The sequence below is a fragment of the Hyalella azteca genome, unplaced genomic scaffold, assembly GCF_000764305.2.
Source record: "Hyalella azteca isolate HAZT.00-mixed unplaced genomic scaffold, Hazt_2.0.2 contig11104, whole genome shotgun sequence".
NCBI lineage: Eukaryota > Metazoa > Arthropoda > Malacostraca > Amphipoda > Hyalellidae > Hyalella > Hyalella azteca.
In genome coordinates this window covers 260,380-277,419 of record NW_025941113.1, presented here as the reverse complement: position 1 = coordinate 277,419, position 17,040 = coordinate 260,380, and the positions used below count along the sequence as shown (strand labels likewise).

Below are 17,040 nucleotides of genomic sequence, written 5' to 3'. Positions count from 1 at the left end.
AATATTACTGCGTTATTATACCTGATTAAAATTAATATTACTGCGTTATTATACCTGATTAAAATTACCATTACTACATTAATTAACATTAAAATTACATTACTTCTTATCCACTCAAGGTCAAAAATCACCGATTTATGGAAAAAGTCACACTCATATCTCTGGTGTTGAGAGCAATGTTACATATAAATGAGTCAAGTTTTCAGTTTTATCCACGATTTCTTGGGGAGATTTGCCTTTAGGAAAAATTAATAGAAACAAATTAAACAGCAGAGTACACAGGGGTATACAGATCTCAAAGAGTACACAGGATGTACACAGATTACACAAAGCACACAGGGGGTACACAGATCTCACAGAGTACACAGATTACACATAGTACAGAGGGGTGTACAGATCTCAAAGAGTACACAGGATGTACACAGATTACACATAGTACACGGGGGGGTACACAGATCTCACAGAGTACACAGGATGTACACAGATTACACATAGTACACAGGGGGTACACAGATCACACAGAGTACACAGTATGTACACTGATTACACATAGTACACAGATCTCACAGAGTACACAGGATGTACACAGATTACATATAGTACACGGGGGGGTACACAGATCACACAGAGTACACAGGATGTACACAGATTACACATAGTACATAGGGGGGTACACAGATCTCACAGAGTACACAGGATATTCAGAGATTACACAAAGCACACAAGGGGGTAGTAAATTAAATGTTGGGTGTATTGTCCGTAGATTTCCATGACAAGATGCTATGTGAGTGACGACTAATTCAGGCATAAATTACTATGTGTGTTAATAGTTCGTATGCATGTATATGTCGTGCCGAAATCGCAGAATTACCAATTCCATAGAATCGGCAATTCCGCGATTTCGGCACGACATGTACATGAATAGTTCTATTTCTAGTTTCATATCATTGGCTTTGAAGCTATCTAATTATAATTTGCCCAATTAGGATTCAGCTGTATTCTACAATTATGTGTCTCTTTGATGGCTTGAATGTGTTCTCGAATCGAGATTATTGTGTTAATTAATGTATTGATAGCCTTCCCAAATATTCCTATCACCTACCTAGTAATAAGCTGCCTATCACCGTCATATGTTACCGTACGTTTTTCATGCAAAATTCAAAGGAAGCAAAAATTCTTGCTGTTTCATTTCATTTATTTTTACGATTTATGGAGAATTTGTATTTTTTCGTAATATGTTGTCAATAATTAGTATTTGCGTCAGAGCCTCGAGGAGAAGTGACGGGCCGGTCCTGGGGTCCCCCAGCGACGGGCCCGTGCCGCTGTCCCCGACGTCGTCCTCGGGCGGGACGTGCAACCACGTCGAGAACGGGCCAGCCCGGCCCGACCAGCGGCACGATGAAGGTACGTACGTCTCTTTAGTGCGTCTCTTTAGTACGTCTCTTTAGTGCGTCTCTTTAGTACGTCTCTTTAGTGCATCTCTTTAGTGCGTCTCTTTAGTGCGTCTCTTTAGTGCCTGTCTCTTATACACATCTAGATGTGTATAAGAGACAGTGGTTACCTTGAAGAGAAGATTTATTGCCTGCGCCTGCAGGAGAGTATAACAACCAAAGGTCTGGTCGTGCTTTAATCTAGATGTGTATAAGAGACAGCACTGGTTGCCTTTGAGGAAGACGAGCTCGCTCGTCCCGTTTGCATGAAAGGCTCCCCACACCATTACACTGCCCCCGCCATTTTGGCGGCTAAAAGCTGCCTTTGGATCATTCCTGCGGCAATGCCAGTAGTACTTCAGACCATCTAGGCCATCCAAATTCCATTTCTTCTCATCAGAGAAGATGGTTTTGGCCCAGGTGTCATCACTAGTACTTGCATGCTTTGTGCCCCAGGCGACCCTTGCATGCTTGTGAGCATCGGTCAATTGGGGGGCCTTGTTCATCTTCACGTATTGGAAGATTCCGGAGGACGCGAGGGTGCGAGAGACGGTAGACTTGGAGACATTGAGCTCCAACTTTTGGACTAGTTTGGGCGCGGTCAAGTCGCCGGGCGCCGCAACTCGGAAGAGGCGACGCGTGTCACGGGCCGACACCTTCTTTGGGCGGCCTTTGGTGTGCCGCTTTCCGTAGTTCACGGGGTCCTTGAGATAGTTGAAGATGGCTTTGCGGCTACACCCCACTTGTGCCTCCATTTGACGCTGGCTAGGACGCTCGCCCTCAGGCAGCGCCATCAGGGCTTGAATGGCACCTTTCTGAAACTCAGTTAGAGGCTTTCCTGCGTCCATTTCTTGCCTAGGTGAGCATAAGATCCGTGCACAACTACTACGCTGTGAACGCACCCTTTGCAGCGAGTCTATACGCTGCGTCCTGTCCGCAAGAGCGCCAAACTTGCAAAGTGGGGCTAGCCTTTTGCGTCAGTGCAAAAAACAGACCGCTTGATTTTTCCGCCAGTAATTAACTTTTTCACCAAATTTCACCTGCTATAGATTACTGAGACCAAGACGATTCGTTTGTCACCATTTGCACGTTGAAACTGGCAAAACTCGTTGTCTTATGATGTTTTAAAGGGATGGGGCTAACCTTTTGCGTCGGGCTGTAGTACGTACTTTAGTACATTTATAAGTTTTGCATTTTATATACTCTAGTACATTTCAATCATCATTTTTGATATTAATTAATAATTTGATTATTAATAAAATAACCGTGGCCGTAATAAATTTGTTGATTGACTATTGACAAATGTATTATTATTGTGTAATTCAATTATTATTATTATTATTAGCGTGTATCTCTGGGAGTTGTATTAAGTGCCCCTAACTATCGTTAGCTGTAGCCTGACTATGGATGTACTGAGAGATATGACTGAGACTTGTCCAAACCACGATGCACTTTTGGCCTTTCTGTGGGTCAACCTGACACAGTTTTGCCTGGCAAAAATGGCGTAGAAAGTCTGTTACTATTGTGAAGATAAGACTCGCATATTTTTCTGGGTGAAGTGAGGAATTATTTTCTTACAAAGAATGAGTGAGCTTCTGGCGTGGAGCTGCAAGTGGAAAATACGAGTAAATGGATGATTGCAGTTTTCAAGTGGTGAATTAACGCGGTTAATTAATATAAAGTGGGATTTATTTAACGCAGTTAATTATTCGAAAGTAAAATTTATTTAACGCGGTTAATTAATCTAAAGTAACATTTATTTAACGCGGTTATTTAATCTCAAGTAAAATTTATTCAACGCGGTTAATTAATCTAAAGTAACATTTATTTAACGCGGTTATTTAATCTCAAGTAAAATTTATTCAACGCGGTTAATTAATCTAAAGTAAAATTTATTTACGTGATTTATTTAAAGAGAAAGTTATTTAGCGTGGTTATTTAATATAAAGTAAAATTTATTTAAAGCTATTAATTGATCTAAGGTAAAATTTATTTAACGCGGTTAATCAATCTTAAGTAAAATTTATTTAACGTGGTTATTTTATCTCAAGTAAAATTTATTCAACGCGGTTATTTAATCTAAAGTACAATTTTTATAACGCGGTTAATTGATCTAAGGTAAAATTTATTTAATGCGGTTAATTGATCTGAAGTAAAATTTATTTAATGCGGTTAATTGATCTGAAGTAAAATTTATTTAATGCGGTTAATGGATCTGAAGTAAAATTTGTTGATAGTTGCAAGGGTTTAATGATGCATCGCGAATCCTGCACCGAACTGTCATGGCCGACGCGCGTTGGTGGCAACGACGTCGTGTGGCGGTGGCGCAGGTACCGCGCGGTTGCCTTTCTTACCGTGCGTTACCGTGTCTCTTACCGTGCTTTCTTACCGTGCGTACACCTAGCTACTGTCTCTACCGTGCAGCAATTTTATAATTACCGTGCAGCAACTGTAGGTACCGTGTTGTTACCGTGGTTGCGTGGCTAGGTCGTGGTAGTTACCGTGGCCAGGTCGTGGCGCAGTTACCGTGGCCAGGTCGTGGTAGTTACCGTGGCCAGGTCGTGGTAGTTACCGTGGCCAGGTCGTGGCGTAGTTACCGTGGCAGGTCGTGGTAGTTACCGTGGCCAGGTCGTGGTAGTTACCGTGGCAGGTCGTGGTAGTTACCGTGGCAGGTCGTGGTAGTTACCGTGGCCAGGTCTTGTTAGTTACCGTGGCCAGGCCTTGGCGTAGTTACCGTGGCCAGGTTGTGGTAGTTACCGTGACCAGGTCGTGGTAGTTACCGTGGCCAGGTCGTGGTAGTTATCGTGGCCAGGTCGTGGTAGTTGCCGTGGCCATGTCGTGGTAGTTACCGTGGCCAGGTCTTGGCGTAGATACCGTGGCCAGGTCTTGGCGTAGATACCGTGACCAGGTTGTGGTAGTTACCGTGGCTGATCGTGGTAGTTACCGTGGCCAGATCGTGGTAGTTACCGTGGCCAGGTCGTCGTAGTTACCGTGGCCAGGTCGTGGCGTAGTTACCGTGGCAGGTTGTGGCGTAGTTACCGTGGCCAGGTCGTGGCGTAGTTACCGTGGCAGGTCGAACACACGGCCTGTGAGGCGCAATAATTTGATGCGTGGCAGGCAGTGAGGCGGAGGCTGGGGAGGCGGGAGGTTGTGTTGTCCCATTAGTGGCGTTCTCTTGGGGCTGCCTCGCCCCGCCTCAGAGGAGCTGCTGAGGCTGACAATGAATTATGGTGCTCGATGGAGAGGCTGAATGATGGCAGGGATGAATAGTGCTTGTAAACGCTCGTGAATTTTGATGGTGAATGTAAATCGTGCGTGATTAGTGTTGCTGAACCTGGTGCGGAATGGATGATAGTTTTGCTATGTCTTCCCATCTCATTGTGTGCTCTGAAGTGATGTGCAGTGCTGTGTGTGCAGTGCTGTGTGTGCAGTGCTGTGTGTGCAGTGCTGTGTGTGCTGTGCAGTCTGCGCACGGCTGAGTGTCTGTGTTGTTAGGCAGTATTGTGTGAGCTGTGTGCAGTGCAGTGTTTGGGGCAGCGCTGTGTGTACAGTACTGGGTGTGCAGTGTTGTGTGTGCTGTGCAGTCTGTGCGGGGCTGAGTGTGTTGTGTGAGCTGTGTGCAGTGCTGTGTTTGGAGCAACGCTGTGCCTTCAGTGCTGTGTGTGCAGTGTTGTGTGAGCTGTGTGCAGTGCTGTGTTTGGAGCAGCGCTGTGTCTTCAGTGTTGTGTGCAGTGCTGTGTTTGGAGCAGCGCTGTGCCTTCAGTGCTGTGTGTGCAGTGTTGTGTGAGCTGTGTGCAGTGCTGTGTTTGTAGCAGCGCTGTGTGTGCACTGTTGCGTGTGTAGCGTTGTGTGTTGTGTATGCTGTGTGTCAGTCTTCATTACCATGCGCTGCCGTAACGTAATCTACCAGACAGCCGTAGCCGCAATACCTGCTCGGCGTGTTCCTCTCACTATCATGCAGCGTGGAAGTTGAGAGAAGCTGTCGCTTGAACTTCATTGTTTGGAATTCCAATTTGGGGACATTTTCTACCAGGCAAACTTAGTGCACGTGTGCTCATGTAAATTTCTGTTCCGAGTCGTTTTTATTTTACTATTCATGTAAAATACAATTTGAAATGCTTGAGATTTTTTTTAATACAGGAAAATTATACTAAAACTAACAAAAAGCCAAGGCAGATGAACGGAAATGAATGAAAAATTCATTCAAATGCTTGGACACTATTGGTTCGTGAGCTCCGAATGATTTGCGACTTTGTTTGCTCACTCCTGAAACCCTGGCATCCAGGATCCTTAAGATGGGCTTGAAAATAACCAGTTTACAACCTGACATTCTAAAATATTAGAATGTCATGTCTTCAGCCTTATAGGTGACTCCCTAAGACTCGGGAAGCACGTAAATCAGCAGCTATATTTCCGCAGGCTTATTCTTTCGCATTCCAAGTCACAGCTTCTAGAGTTTCGTCTCGTTTCATTTATCATGATGGCTACGAGCAAAAGCAAAATTTTTATTTCGTCACAAGCAAAGAATGATATGAGAGGAAAATTTAATGCATTCATTAGTTGATGCAAATGGCTGTTGCAATCGTTGGATGAATAAAAAGAGCGTGCAAGTAAACTCAGTCATAAAGTTTCCTGCTTAACACGTGATATTTATCAATGATTTACCATACTCCGAAATCCTGCTCCCATTATTCACTTTGAACAATACAATTACTTAATTCTCTGATTATTATCAAACAAAGTGAAATGAGGCAAAACTGTTGAGATTATGAGGTATGTGATGTCTCACGATCAAATTTGGTACTCGATTGACTAAATTTAGTTTTCCGACTCATGCTAGGCTATTTTATAGTATGCATTCGCATCGCGACTCGTTTCTGGTGGTACCCTGAGACTATATATTAGCGCCAATATTTCCTGGATCACAATGTTCGGGAACAATATATACGGCTTTCGAAGATTACACCCGTAATCTTGAACTGATGTTCACGATTTTTTCTTATGAACTAAAACGAATTACGAAACGAACAATTATGTACGCATATCTGCTCCGACTAAATTCTTGTGCCATGGTAAGCAATGGTAAGAGCTTACGCACGTGCTTCTGAAGAACAAAGACGTAAGAGCTCGCGCACGTGCTTCTGAAGAACAAAGACGAGGTAAGAGCTTACACACGTGCTTCTGAAGAACAAAGACGAGGTAAGAGCTAACACACGTGCTTCTGAAGAACAAAGACGAGGTAAGAGCTAACACACGTGCTTCTGAAGAACAAAGACGAGGTAAGAGCTAACACACGTGCTTCTGAAGAACAAAGACGAGGTAAGAGCTAACACACGTGCTTCTGAAGAACAAAGACGAGGTAAAAGCTAACACACGTGCTTCTGAAGAACAATGACGATATTTTAGTGGATGGATCCTAGATTTGCCTCGCTGAAGTGTATGAATGCTGCCAGGCTGCCGGTACTAAGTGCACTGCTATTGTGCTCGCCAGGATCCTATCTGCTGGCAGGATTTAGACTGGATCTTTTGTGTCCAGAGTTTTGCCCGAGATTTTAATGAGACGATCTCGTCTGCAGACACGACAGTCGCTCGGCCTGGAGACAAAGCACGTAGGCTCGCCAGTCTTTTGATTTTGTTAGCTAATTTTTTAGGTTTGCAAAATTTTCGGCCGTCATGACACGTTTTATTTTTAAATATCGTAGGAATTGAGAGTTTCGAAGTATTTTATGTCAATGATCATCTTAGATCTCTGCATGGTTCCTGGAGTTCAATTTTTCTTTTTATTTCATTTCTAGCTGGATGATTGAATTATGTGAAATGGTTTCTGCTGATGGCAATAGAAACAATTTTCAATTGTTTTTAACACCCGAATATATGATTGTTGGACGAGTGAAACAAAGTGAACAAATTCTCCATCACTTACGAAATATTTCAATATTGGTATGGTGAATATCTGCAATGGTATTTTATTACTTGCCGTACGGAGTCTGACTGCGATATGGACAGGCGAACCGCCCGACGTGAAGGCAATTGATTTACAAATCAAATGAGTGAAGTAATTCGTAATCCATTTGATGTGCTGCCGAGTTTAATGGACGCCTTGATTCAATAGAATCGAACACAAACCTCGGGTGTGGATCAAAGATGTGTGGCTGCTTCCCTTATTCAGTGTGTAGTTGTATGCCGGTCTGTGTTCCATCAGACGGCGCTGATTTCGGTTGCCTTGAATATACAACTGCGTAATTAGTTGAAAAGTGCCATATTTTCATTCACTTTTATATGAACAAAGATACTTGATGATGATCTTGTCGTGATTTGTGACGACCATCAAGAGTGACGAACCATCAAGTTTTTTTAACCTTCCTTATCGTGAATGGTGTCGTTTTTTCTCATCATGTACTTTTATAAATAAGAGTCCCTTCTAGTTCATTGGCGTTGGTACTTTTTTCTCTGCTTCTGCAGCGAAATGAATGCATTAATTTGAATATAAATCGTTAGTTTTAGAGAGGGCTTACGCAAGCTTACTTTTGAGCCTCTTCTTTAGCACAGCTTGCTTTTACTTCGCAGGCCAGCGCTCCAGGTTTATTATATAGCGTCAGACGTGCGACGTATATTCTGCTCTGTATATTGTGCGCGTCTCTGCTCAATTGCTTGATAGATCACATCACATCATCGGTGCAGCCTTTGTGTCTTCAGTGCACATCATCGTGCGGTGGAGGCACTGCAGCCTTGCCTGTACAGTGCACATTCAGCACTCCTCTAAACAGTCTATAGTGTAACCACGCCCAGCTTTGCATTACACATAGATAAAGTGCACTATATTCATACACACCCTTCTCATCCACACACAGAGAAGGGTCCACACACCCTTCTCATGCTCACACACCCTTCTCATGCCCACACACCCTTCTCATGCCCACACACCCTTCTCATGCCCACACACCCTTCTCATGCCCACACACCCTTCTCATGCCCACACACCCTTCTCATGGCTCGTCTACACACCGCCACACCCAGACTTGTGCCCTCACACACTCGCTGTTGTCGGCAATCACTTCAGGGCGCGGGTATTGAGTTATAGAGGCAATCTTGCGCGTCGCAATAGATTGTCTTCCCGACACCGCCTCCTCGCTCACTTTTTTAGAATTATTTTGTTCTCGTTCACTTGGTCGTCTTTGTTGTGGCCGATGAATAGACGCAAGTCACGTGTAAGCATCACGTGTATTGAATGCTATTTTCCAACAGTCGGCATCGTTATCTTACTTATTTTTCTTCGAACCTCTTCAATTTTTCCTCTCTTAATGAATGTTCATAAAATGTTTCACAGATTCGTTTCGGGTCTTCCCTTCATTTCACATCAGAAAGTTTTGTTTCATCACACAAAAGTTCGTTGTATTTTCTTCATGTCTTTTTTGGCCGGAAGCTCTTGAAGCTTCCCCCGAAATTCCCATCCCCGTTACGATAAGTTAGCTCACGATCATCAATCGCGTCAATCAATCCTTTGTCTAATGTGAGCTATTCCATCAATCACTTGATCTTAGCTGGCTACCAAACCCTCCTTTTATTCTTTCTTCGGATCTGTCGTGTCTCTAATTTTCGGATTTGAAATTGCAATGATTTCTTTGATCTTTTTTCATTGGTTTTAATAATTTCTTGCGTTCCGTTTAGCCTTTTCCGCTTCCAATTGTTAAATTCTTTTGTTACGTACCGTGAAAAATTTTGTTGCCCAAAACTATTTCCCTGTTCGTGTTTATTCCACGAAGAGATTGATTTTGTGTTTGTGTGGCATAATATATTTCCGTTCAAGATGAAAGCTTTTATGCTTTTAAATTTTTAACTTTCTTCGTATTCATTCTTCTGCTCTTTATTTAACGAAAAAATAAGTTGGTATAATAATTCTATTCATGTTTATCATCAATGTGTAGTATTTATTGTATTATTTAAGATTTTATTTCGTTTTATCAGTGATCAGACGGCCAGAAAGCATGGAACATTTTCGTTTCCATAGTTTCTTCAATGAGCTATTCAAGCTTTAATTTTGCTTTCGTCATCGTGAGGTCTACTCAGTCTAACGGCGCCTAAGTTTAAACTGATTATTGTTAAAGAGTAGTAGTAGTAGTAATAGGAAGCGTGTTATCTGTGGAAGTAAATGGGGTCCCAGCATTGAGGTTAATTCTGACCTCATCAATTACGTTCTCTAATTAATACATTGATACTGGCACCTCCTGCTGCTATTGATTGCGTTGTGTGAGGTGATGGAAGCCTCTTGCTTGTAGCGCTAAGCATGTAATGGATCACAAGTCCCGCGTGATTGATAGCATTTCATTAGGAAGCCATGTGCACCCCAAGCTACCATGCATATTAATAAGCCCCCTTCATCTGGCTGCGATAACAACACAATATTGGCTGCTTTCTGAGCACGTCTGTTGCCTTGACCTGTTCATCATGAGGTACTGAAGCCCTCAAACTTGCCAGGCTTTGATGTCGCGCGCCTCTTCATAAAAGGGCAAACATTGGCCTCGTGGCGTCACGGCCACACGCGCTCGACGCGGCAACTTAAGCGAGTTTGTTTGCTGTCATCAAGCGCTGTGTGCCTTACATCGGCCTCATAGTTGCTTTTTGATTAGGTTCCTCTGAAAATCGTGTATATCAAAATTTCAAACCATGCATTTCATCCGTTTAAATATATGTAAGCACATTGCCTTCAAAAATTTAGTATAAATCAACAAAAAGAAAATACCCGTATTAAGGCCCTTAATTATATAAATGCCATGAAAATACTCAAATTTACTCTTATTTGGAGACTAAGTAATATAATATTCCATTCGATAAATCCTTCAGAGACTAATAGGGGCACGCTGATTTAGACCCTCATGTCCCTCCCTCACAGACCTGCGCATTATGCTAATACTGCCAAAATTTTATCTCTTCTCCTTTGAAGCTCGTTAGACTGCGACGCCTTGCGTCGTGGTTCTGCGTACTGTGGCTGCAGTTTTTGTTGCGGCTTTAATTATGCGAAGCTTCGTGTGTAAAAATAGCTGTACCGCGTTGTAGGTTTATTGTTTTTAGTTGAATAAACGCTACTTTTTGGTTAATGAAATTGGGGCGTTTTGTTTGTGCGATAGTTCGGCTAAGGGAGTCTTGGCCGGTTGAAGACATTTCTATGTGTGTGGTGGAAGTTGTACTAGTTGCGATCAGGGTAAACCGTTTAACCGCTATTTTTATAGTTTGTTATTTTCTACATGCAATAAATCGTGCTATTTATGTGTACGTTTCTAGCCTTTATTTTATGGATAAGTAGAGTTGAAGATTTTGGCTGACTCGTGATGAGTGTACTGAATATTACTTTTCTACTCGACTGTCTGTTGCTGTCTTACTATAACTGCTACTTTTGTGTTTGACTTCCCTTGACTTAGTCTGCTCAAGCTGACAGGACTGACTGCTAATTTTGCATCTGACTGCCAATGATTAGTATTCAGTCTCATTCTGACTAGACTGAACTCTGGCTTCTGACTGTCCGTGACTAGTAGTCCGTCTCATACTGACTTGACTGCCAATTTTGCATCTGACTGTCAATAACTAGTATTCAGTTTCGTACTGACTGGACTGACTCCTAATTTTACTTCTGACTGTCCGTAACACGTATCCTGTCTTATTCTGACTGAACTCTTGCCTCAGACTGTCCGAGACAGTCAGATCGGCAAGTGTGCCTCACGAGTCTCTGACGTGTGTAGCGAGCCTCTCATTTGTGTGCCACTCTTAATATTTCTGCCGTTGAAATTTATGTAATTTTCAGTCTGGCATCGAACAAAATTCATGCCCACGTAATGCATGCATATACTCACATGTTCCCATGCCATACTCACGTGTTTCTACGCTATATTCATAAGTTTCCACACTATACTCATAAGTTCACGAGTCTCAGACGTGTGTGTAGCGAGCCTCTCATTTGTGCGTGTCTTGCGCAGGTAAGAAGCTGTTAGCCTGGCACGGGTGCGATATGGCCGAGGCTATAAGGTGAGTAGCTGCTCTTTTTACCTCTCTAGAGAGTTTTAGAATAGAATAGAATAGAAGTGTCGGCGTTGAAGACATAGGCCCATGGCCTGTTGCCGATTCTTGAACTTTTCGTGACTTGATTCACAAGGGATCCGGCCTTTGGAACCCGATCTTTCCATATTTCCATAGCTGACGATTGATTGAGATAGCTGCTGGACTTATTGCCTGCTCCGTAATTTGCTAGGCATTTTAAGACTGAACATATGCTCCTGCATAGCTTCGTCTGGACTTATTGCCTGGTCCATAATTTGCTAGGCATTTTAAGACTGAACATATGCTCCTGCATAGCTTCGTCTAGTCTGCTTTTGAAGATGTTCATACTCGGAGCTTCAACGATGCTATCAGGTTGTACCTAATGTAGCTCATTTATCATATCCCGGTTAATAAATTTGGCTCTTTGAATCATTTTTCAACTTTCCTCTTAGAAAAGTTCCTCTTTATAACGTTACCTCTACAATAAGCTACCCGGAAATTTTATTTCATCGCATTAATTCGATTTTTGCGAGGACATAACTGGATTTACATGAAGTTCATACGAATCTAACGACAATTGTTAAATTGTCTCAATTTCTGGATTTCTTTAGTATATTAATGGAATAATTTCCAGCTGTTAATATATCTGGATTAAAATGATTGCTAAAAATTCAGTGCTTATTTTAGTTTTATTTTAAAATTTTTTATCTTGATTATTCAAGTGTGTTAACTCGTGTATTCAAGCATTTTATCAATTTGATTTGAAATATCGTGCGATAATTTACACTATGCACAAATTGTAATTATAAGTAATATCTGTTATTATCTTCAATTGTTACCTCGATTACTGTAGATATTTTTGGTGAATGTTGTTTAGTTTGATCAAATATTTGATGTTGATCATGTACATCAATTGCTAGAAGAGAGAGTGAGAACGATACCTACTATATACCGCTAACGTTACCGTAACACGTTACCCTTCATGCATAATTACACTGTTTTTGGTTACAGTGGCTTACTGTACAACATTTTGTCCTTGTCGGTGCTGCGTGTTTGAATTTTTACTTGCGTTGAAAGTAACAATACTGTTTTGCTGAATATTCTACTGCGCACTGTAGAGGCAATGCTGCATGTCTGAATGAATTACTGTGTTACACGATGGCATCTACATAATTAATTATATTGGAGGCGCTGTTGAAGGCTACATTAGGAGCATCACTGCGTTACAGCTCGCGTCTTCCTGTCATTTAAGGTTCAGTCTTCGTGTCGTCAATTACACGTCATTACGTGACACGCAAGACGACCTTGTCCACACCTTCCCGTGGCGCGGGCGCCGGTCTCGAGGCTTCAAGACGTGCTTGAGTTATCTTAATTATGAAGGACGGCATCTGGCTGCCTGTCACTTCAATTAACTGCTGCTTTCCACACCCTCCTGATTTTTGTGATCTTGTGAGCGTGATGTCACTGTCGTTGTGGTGTGACTGCGTTGTCTTCGCGCTTGAGCTGTCCGTCAATTCCGTCAATTAAGATGCCATAAAAAAATCCTCAATTTTGACCAGCTGTGGCACGTAATGACTTGACAATGCATCCATTATATTTAGCTGGCTCGTATTCGGAGTTCGATAGTTGATTATATGTAGAAAATAAATTGCAATAAATAAATATTCATCTATTTTTACATTAAACACGAAAACAGATCACGAAATTTTGTAGTAACCACCCTGAGGAGCTTCAGAGTTTTGCTCCGATCAGTGTTCTTACCCCTTGTCGGACTGCCTAATTTTACTACGTTGTAATCGTACCGACTTTAGGAACTATTATATTTTCCATATGCATTGCGACACGCATGAAATCATTCAGCGTGAGTTACAGTTTGTTCATTTTTCCTAGACATAGCTGAATAGAGAAAGTACGCGTTCACTTCGCTCAGTATCGTAAGAAATTTTCACTGCTGCGAGTGCGAGTGACTCTCAATCGTTAAATTATTCGGTATGATGCTACCCCTTCTCATCTTGGGCGTCGTCATAAACAACATTAGGATTTATGAAATCGTTGGTTATTCAACTCAATTTCTACCAACTTCTTGTTGAGGGATGCCTCGAATTTGATTCATTCTCACAGATATCGTAACGTTATTTGGAATATAAAAGAAATTGTTCAAAGCTTTTGCCTCCCGAAACAGCTGTATAGGGAACTCGAGTTGATGTCTTGGAAAAAGTTTATTGCAATTCATTTAGTTTCTCGAATTCTTTTTATTAATTAATTTTTTTCTTGAAATATTCCGGGTTTGGTATCGTAAATACGGCCTTGCCGATCACAGTTAGCATGATCAAATTAATTTATGATAGTCTTCCATTATGATATATGTACATAATTTTGAAGTATTTTAAGTGAGTTGATTTTACCCAGCATTGTAGACCAAATATTTCAGCTATTCACGCCAAACACAAAAGTATTCAATTAGCAAAAAAATTACTTATATTGACACGCCCCTCGTCGCACCCCCAAGTCGACCCTGCCTTTGGACTCGGTGCGCTTTTTTCTGTCCACTTCGAGCGTCGAATTCTCTTTGTTTTTCGTCGATCTTTTCGTACATTTTTCAGACGGTCTTTTATAGAGCGAACTTTCCCTACATCCTATTGGGGGAATTTTTCCGAACGAAGTTGCTCAATTACATTATTCCTTGTGTTGAAATCTCGTAGACGATTCGCGGCTTCCGTGAACTTCTGCTTAGGATTTTTTTTGTTAAGAATTTTAAGTTACGGTAGACAAGCGCTTTGCCACGGGAAGGGCGTTGAGAGCCGTGAAGGCTGAAAAAGCTGAATGGTAGGTTGAAATATAGCAAACGGTAACAAGTTTAATTGCCTGCAACTCGAACCTTCTGAAGTTCATTCAGATGCTTTTGAGAACCTCGAAGTTTGATGGCTGGAAAACTGTGCAGCTTTTCTTCAAGTCCTATTGGTTTGTAAAAGCATCTAAGCATCTATAGCCCGCTTGTCAGCATACAGTCGCACACTCGAAGATTGAAATTGTAGAATAAATTGCGCCGATCAAGTGCCTGGAAGGGCTTACAAACTAGTTGAACAACTTAAAGCTGTCATGGCTGAAGCGTTGAAGAGTTCATGTCTGGAGAGTTGGAAAGCAGTAGAAAGCAGAGCTGCTGAGATGGCGCAAGAGGTAGGGGCAATTAAGTCACAAATTGGCGAGCCTGACAGCAACGCTGCTAATGGGCGTCTATTTCTCTAGATGGGCGCCTCTTTCTCTAGATGGGTGCCTCTTTCTCTAGCTTAGCGTCTCTTTCTCTAGATGGGCGTCTCTAGCTGAGCGTCTCTATCTCTGGTTTACGGCACTATTTTTTGCCAGAGTCCTGCGTTGCCAATTGATGCTTCAACGCCGACTGGCTCATAGTTCAGAACGACTCATTCGTAATTGCCACGCAATCTGAACGCAACAAAACATCACTGCCAGCCTGCACAATTTTGTCCAGATATTGTTCACACTTTCTCCACCCGGCAGGCCAATACTGAGGATATTGTCTGGGACTCGCATTGTGCGTGTTTACTTTAAGGTTCCCTACGATGATGTTAACAGATTTTAGGTTGTCGGTCGCCAACGAAAGGTTTGAAAAATCCTCCTAATTCCGTTATTATTGACCACTTAATGAGTTGATTGTGCTATCGCTGTGGAATGCACCCACTCTAAACGTAAGAACCTGGTATCAATTATATTGCATCAAAAGGCCTATAGTAACGAGAATTAACGCAAGTAGGTAGATGAAATATACTGAAAAGTAAAGAAATTTTGGTACATTAGCTGATGAATAAAAAGAATTTCCAATTTTATTCATACCCTGAAGTTATTCAATAGTGTTGTGATCGAATAGCGAAATTATAATCACACTGAATTGCTCGGAATTATTCATGTATTGTTATTTGAATTCTGTCGTATGTGTAAATGCCAAGATTAGAATGACAATTTTTGATGAAAGCACTCCTTATTGCCGAGAATCACCAACAGGCGGTTATAGTCTATATTCCGAAGCCGTTTCTGATACCGACCCCAAATTACGGTTGATTACATATACATCGCGCTAGATTGACATTTTATTCTCCTCTGGCTTGAAGAAATTTTTCCAATTGAACCTCTTAAAAATATCAATTGAATCCCAGTGAGGTAAAGGTACTGTCGTTTTCCTCTGTGTTGAATTGTTGAATAAATTTTAACTATACATGTATGATGAATTGAAATCGGTTTACATCGCAATTTTGTTTTGAGCTGGCGCTCAGGGTCTGTACTATCGAAACTTGATTATAACACTTGGCGACCGATTCCTTGTCTCTAATTGGTGGAATTATCTTGAACAGCTGTCAGTGATTTGGTGACAAGTTAAGCATTCGTCTCATATTTGATTATTTTTCTACAATTTTTAGTAGTAAGAAATTTTGTCATGACTTTTTTAATAGCGCGGCGTCAGGGCAGTGGGTCTACCGCCGTTATAACGTAGTATACGGGAGCTTTACGCCAGTCTTCGTTGCGGCGTGACCGAGGCAGGTCGTCGATGTGCTGGCCTAGGTCCCCGTATCACGACCACCTCATGCCTTATGCGCCAACTTCTTAAGCAAGAATCTAAAGTGAGCCTCCGCTTCTCAAAACATTCGAAAAATTCTGAATACGTTTAGCTGGCGCTGTTCGCGGAAGAGGCCTACGGGAGAATCTAACTTCCCTCAGCGCCTGGTGATGGTTTCCTGGTAAATAATCTTGTTATCTCTTCGAGCGCTGCAAGTTAGCGTGATTGTGCAGAACTTTGACGAAAGTGTCCTTTCTATACTATACTAACTTCTAACAAGTGTCGGTGCAACAGGTTTCCAAATTTTAAAATTTATCTTTTCAGACATGACAATTTTGCATTCCAGGAATTCTTTCAATAGTACCAATTTGTTGTTTTTAACTATATAAGATGCAGAAGAATTTCCATGCGCCTTTCTGAAATTTTTACCTTGAAGCCCGGACTTAATTTGCATTAAAAGGTTTGACAATGCACTTGTGAGCTCTTAGTTTCTAATTTATTGTGACATTTCAAATTGAGTGTGTATCATTATGAACACGTGCTCGCAAATCACCCCCTCGTTATTTTGTTCTCAAAATAATTAAGCAGCTCTCCATATATTACACCGCAATGAATTTTAAGTTTTTAACGCAACTCTATTAAACCAATGCTTCGATCAACGTTCATTCACATGATGCACAACGTTTGTTAGCTCGCTGAAGTCACTATTTTATTTAGGATCCGATTTGTCAATATACCCCGCATGTCTTTTTGCATTAAGTCATGCAAGAAAAATTCGGAGAGTTCTTTCGCCTCAGATCGCGATTGCTTCAAACTGAAGGACCCAAAAATTCTACTCCAGCCACATTTATGTTCATGTTCCGTGAATTATGTATGTACGACGGAAGAGATAAATAGGTACATACATGTCAAGTCACGAGTGTCTCATGTCAAGTCACGAGCGCCTCTTGTCAATTCACTGGCGCCTCATGCCAAGTCACCGGCGTCTCATGTCAAGTCACGAACGTCTCATGT

The 17,040-nt window shown here is 41.7% G+C and overlaps 1 protein-coding gene across 4 annotated transcripts in view; it reads left to right on the top strand.

Moving 5' to 3' along the window:
• The window catches only part of LOC108674539, a 180,561-nt gene that overhangs the window by 8,505 nt on the left and 155,016 nt on the right, over positions 1 to 17,040 (top strand). For all 4 annotated transcript variants that reach the window (XM_047882704.1, XM_047882707.1, XM_047882706.1 and 1 more), the window contains exon 5: positions 1,265 to 1,404. In XM_047882704.1, coding sequence (XP_047738660.1) covers positions 1,265 to 1,404 — 140 coding nt within the window. The remainder of the gene's footprint in view (positions 1 to 1,264; positions 1,405 to 17,040) is intronic.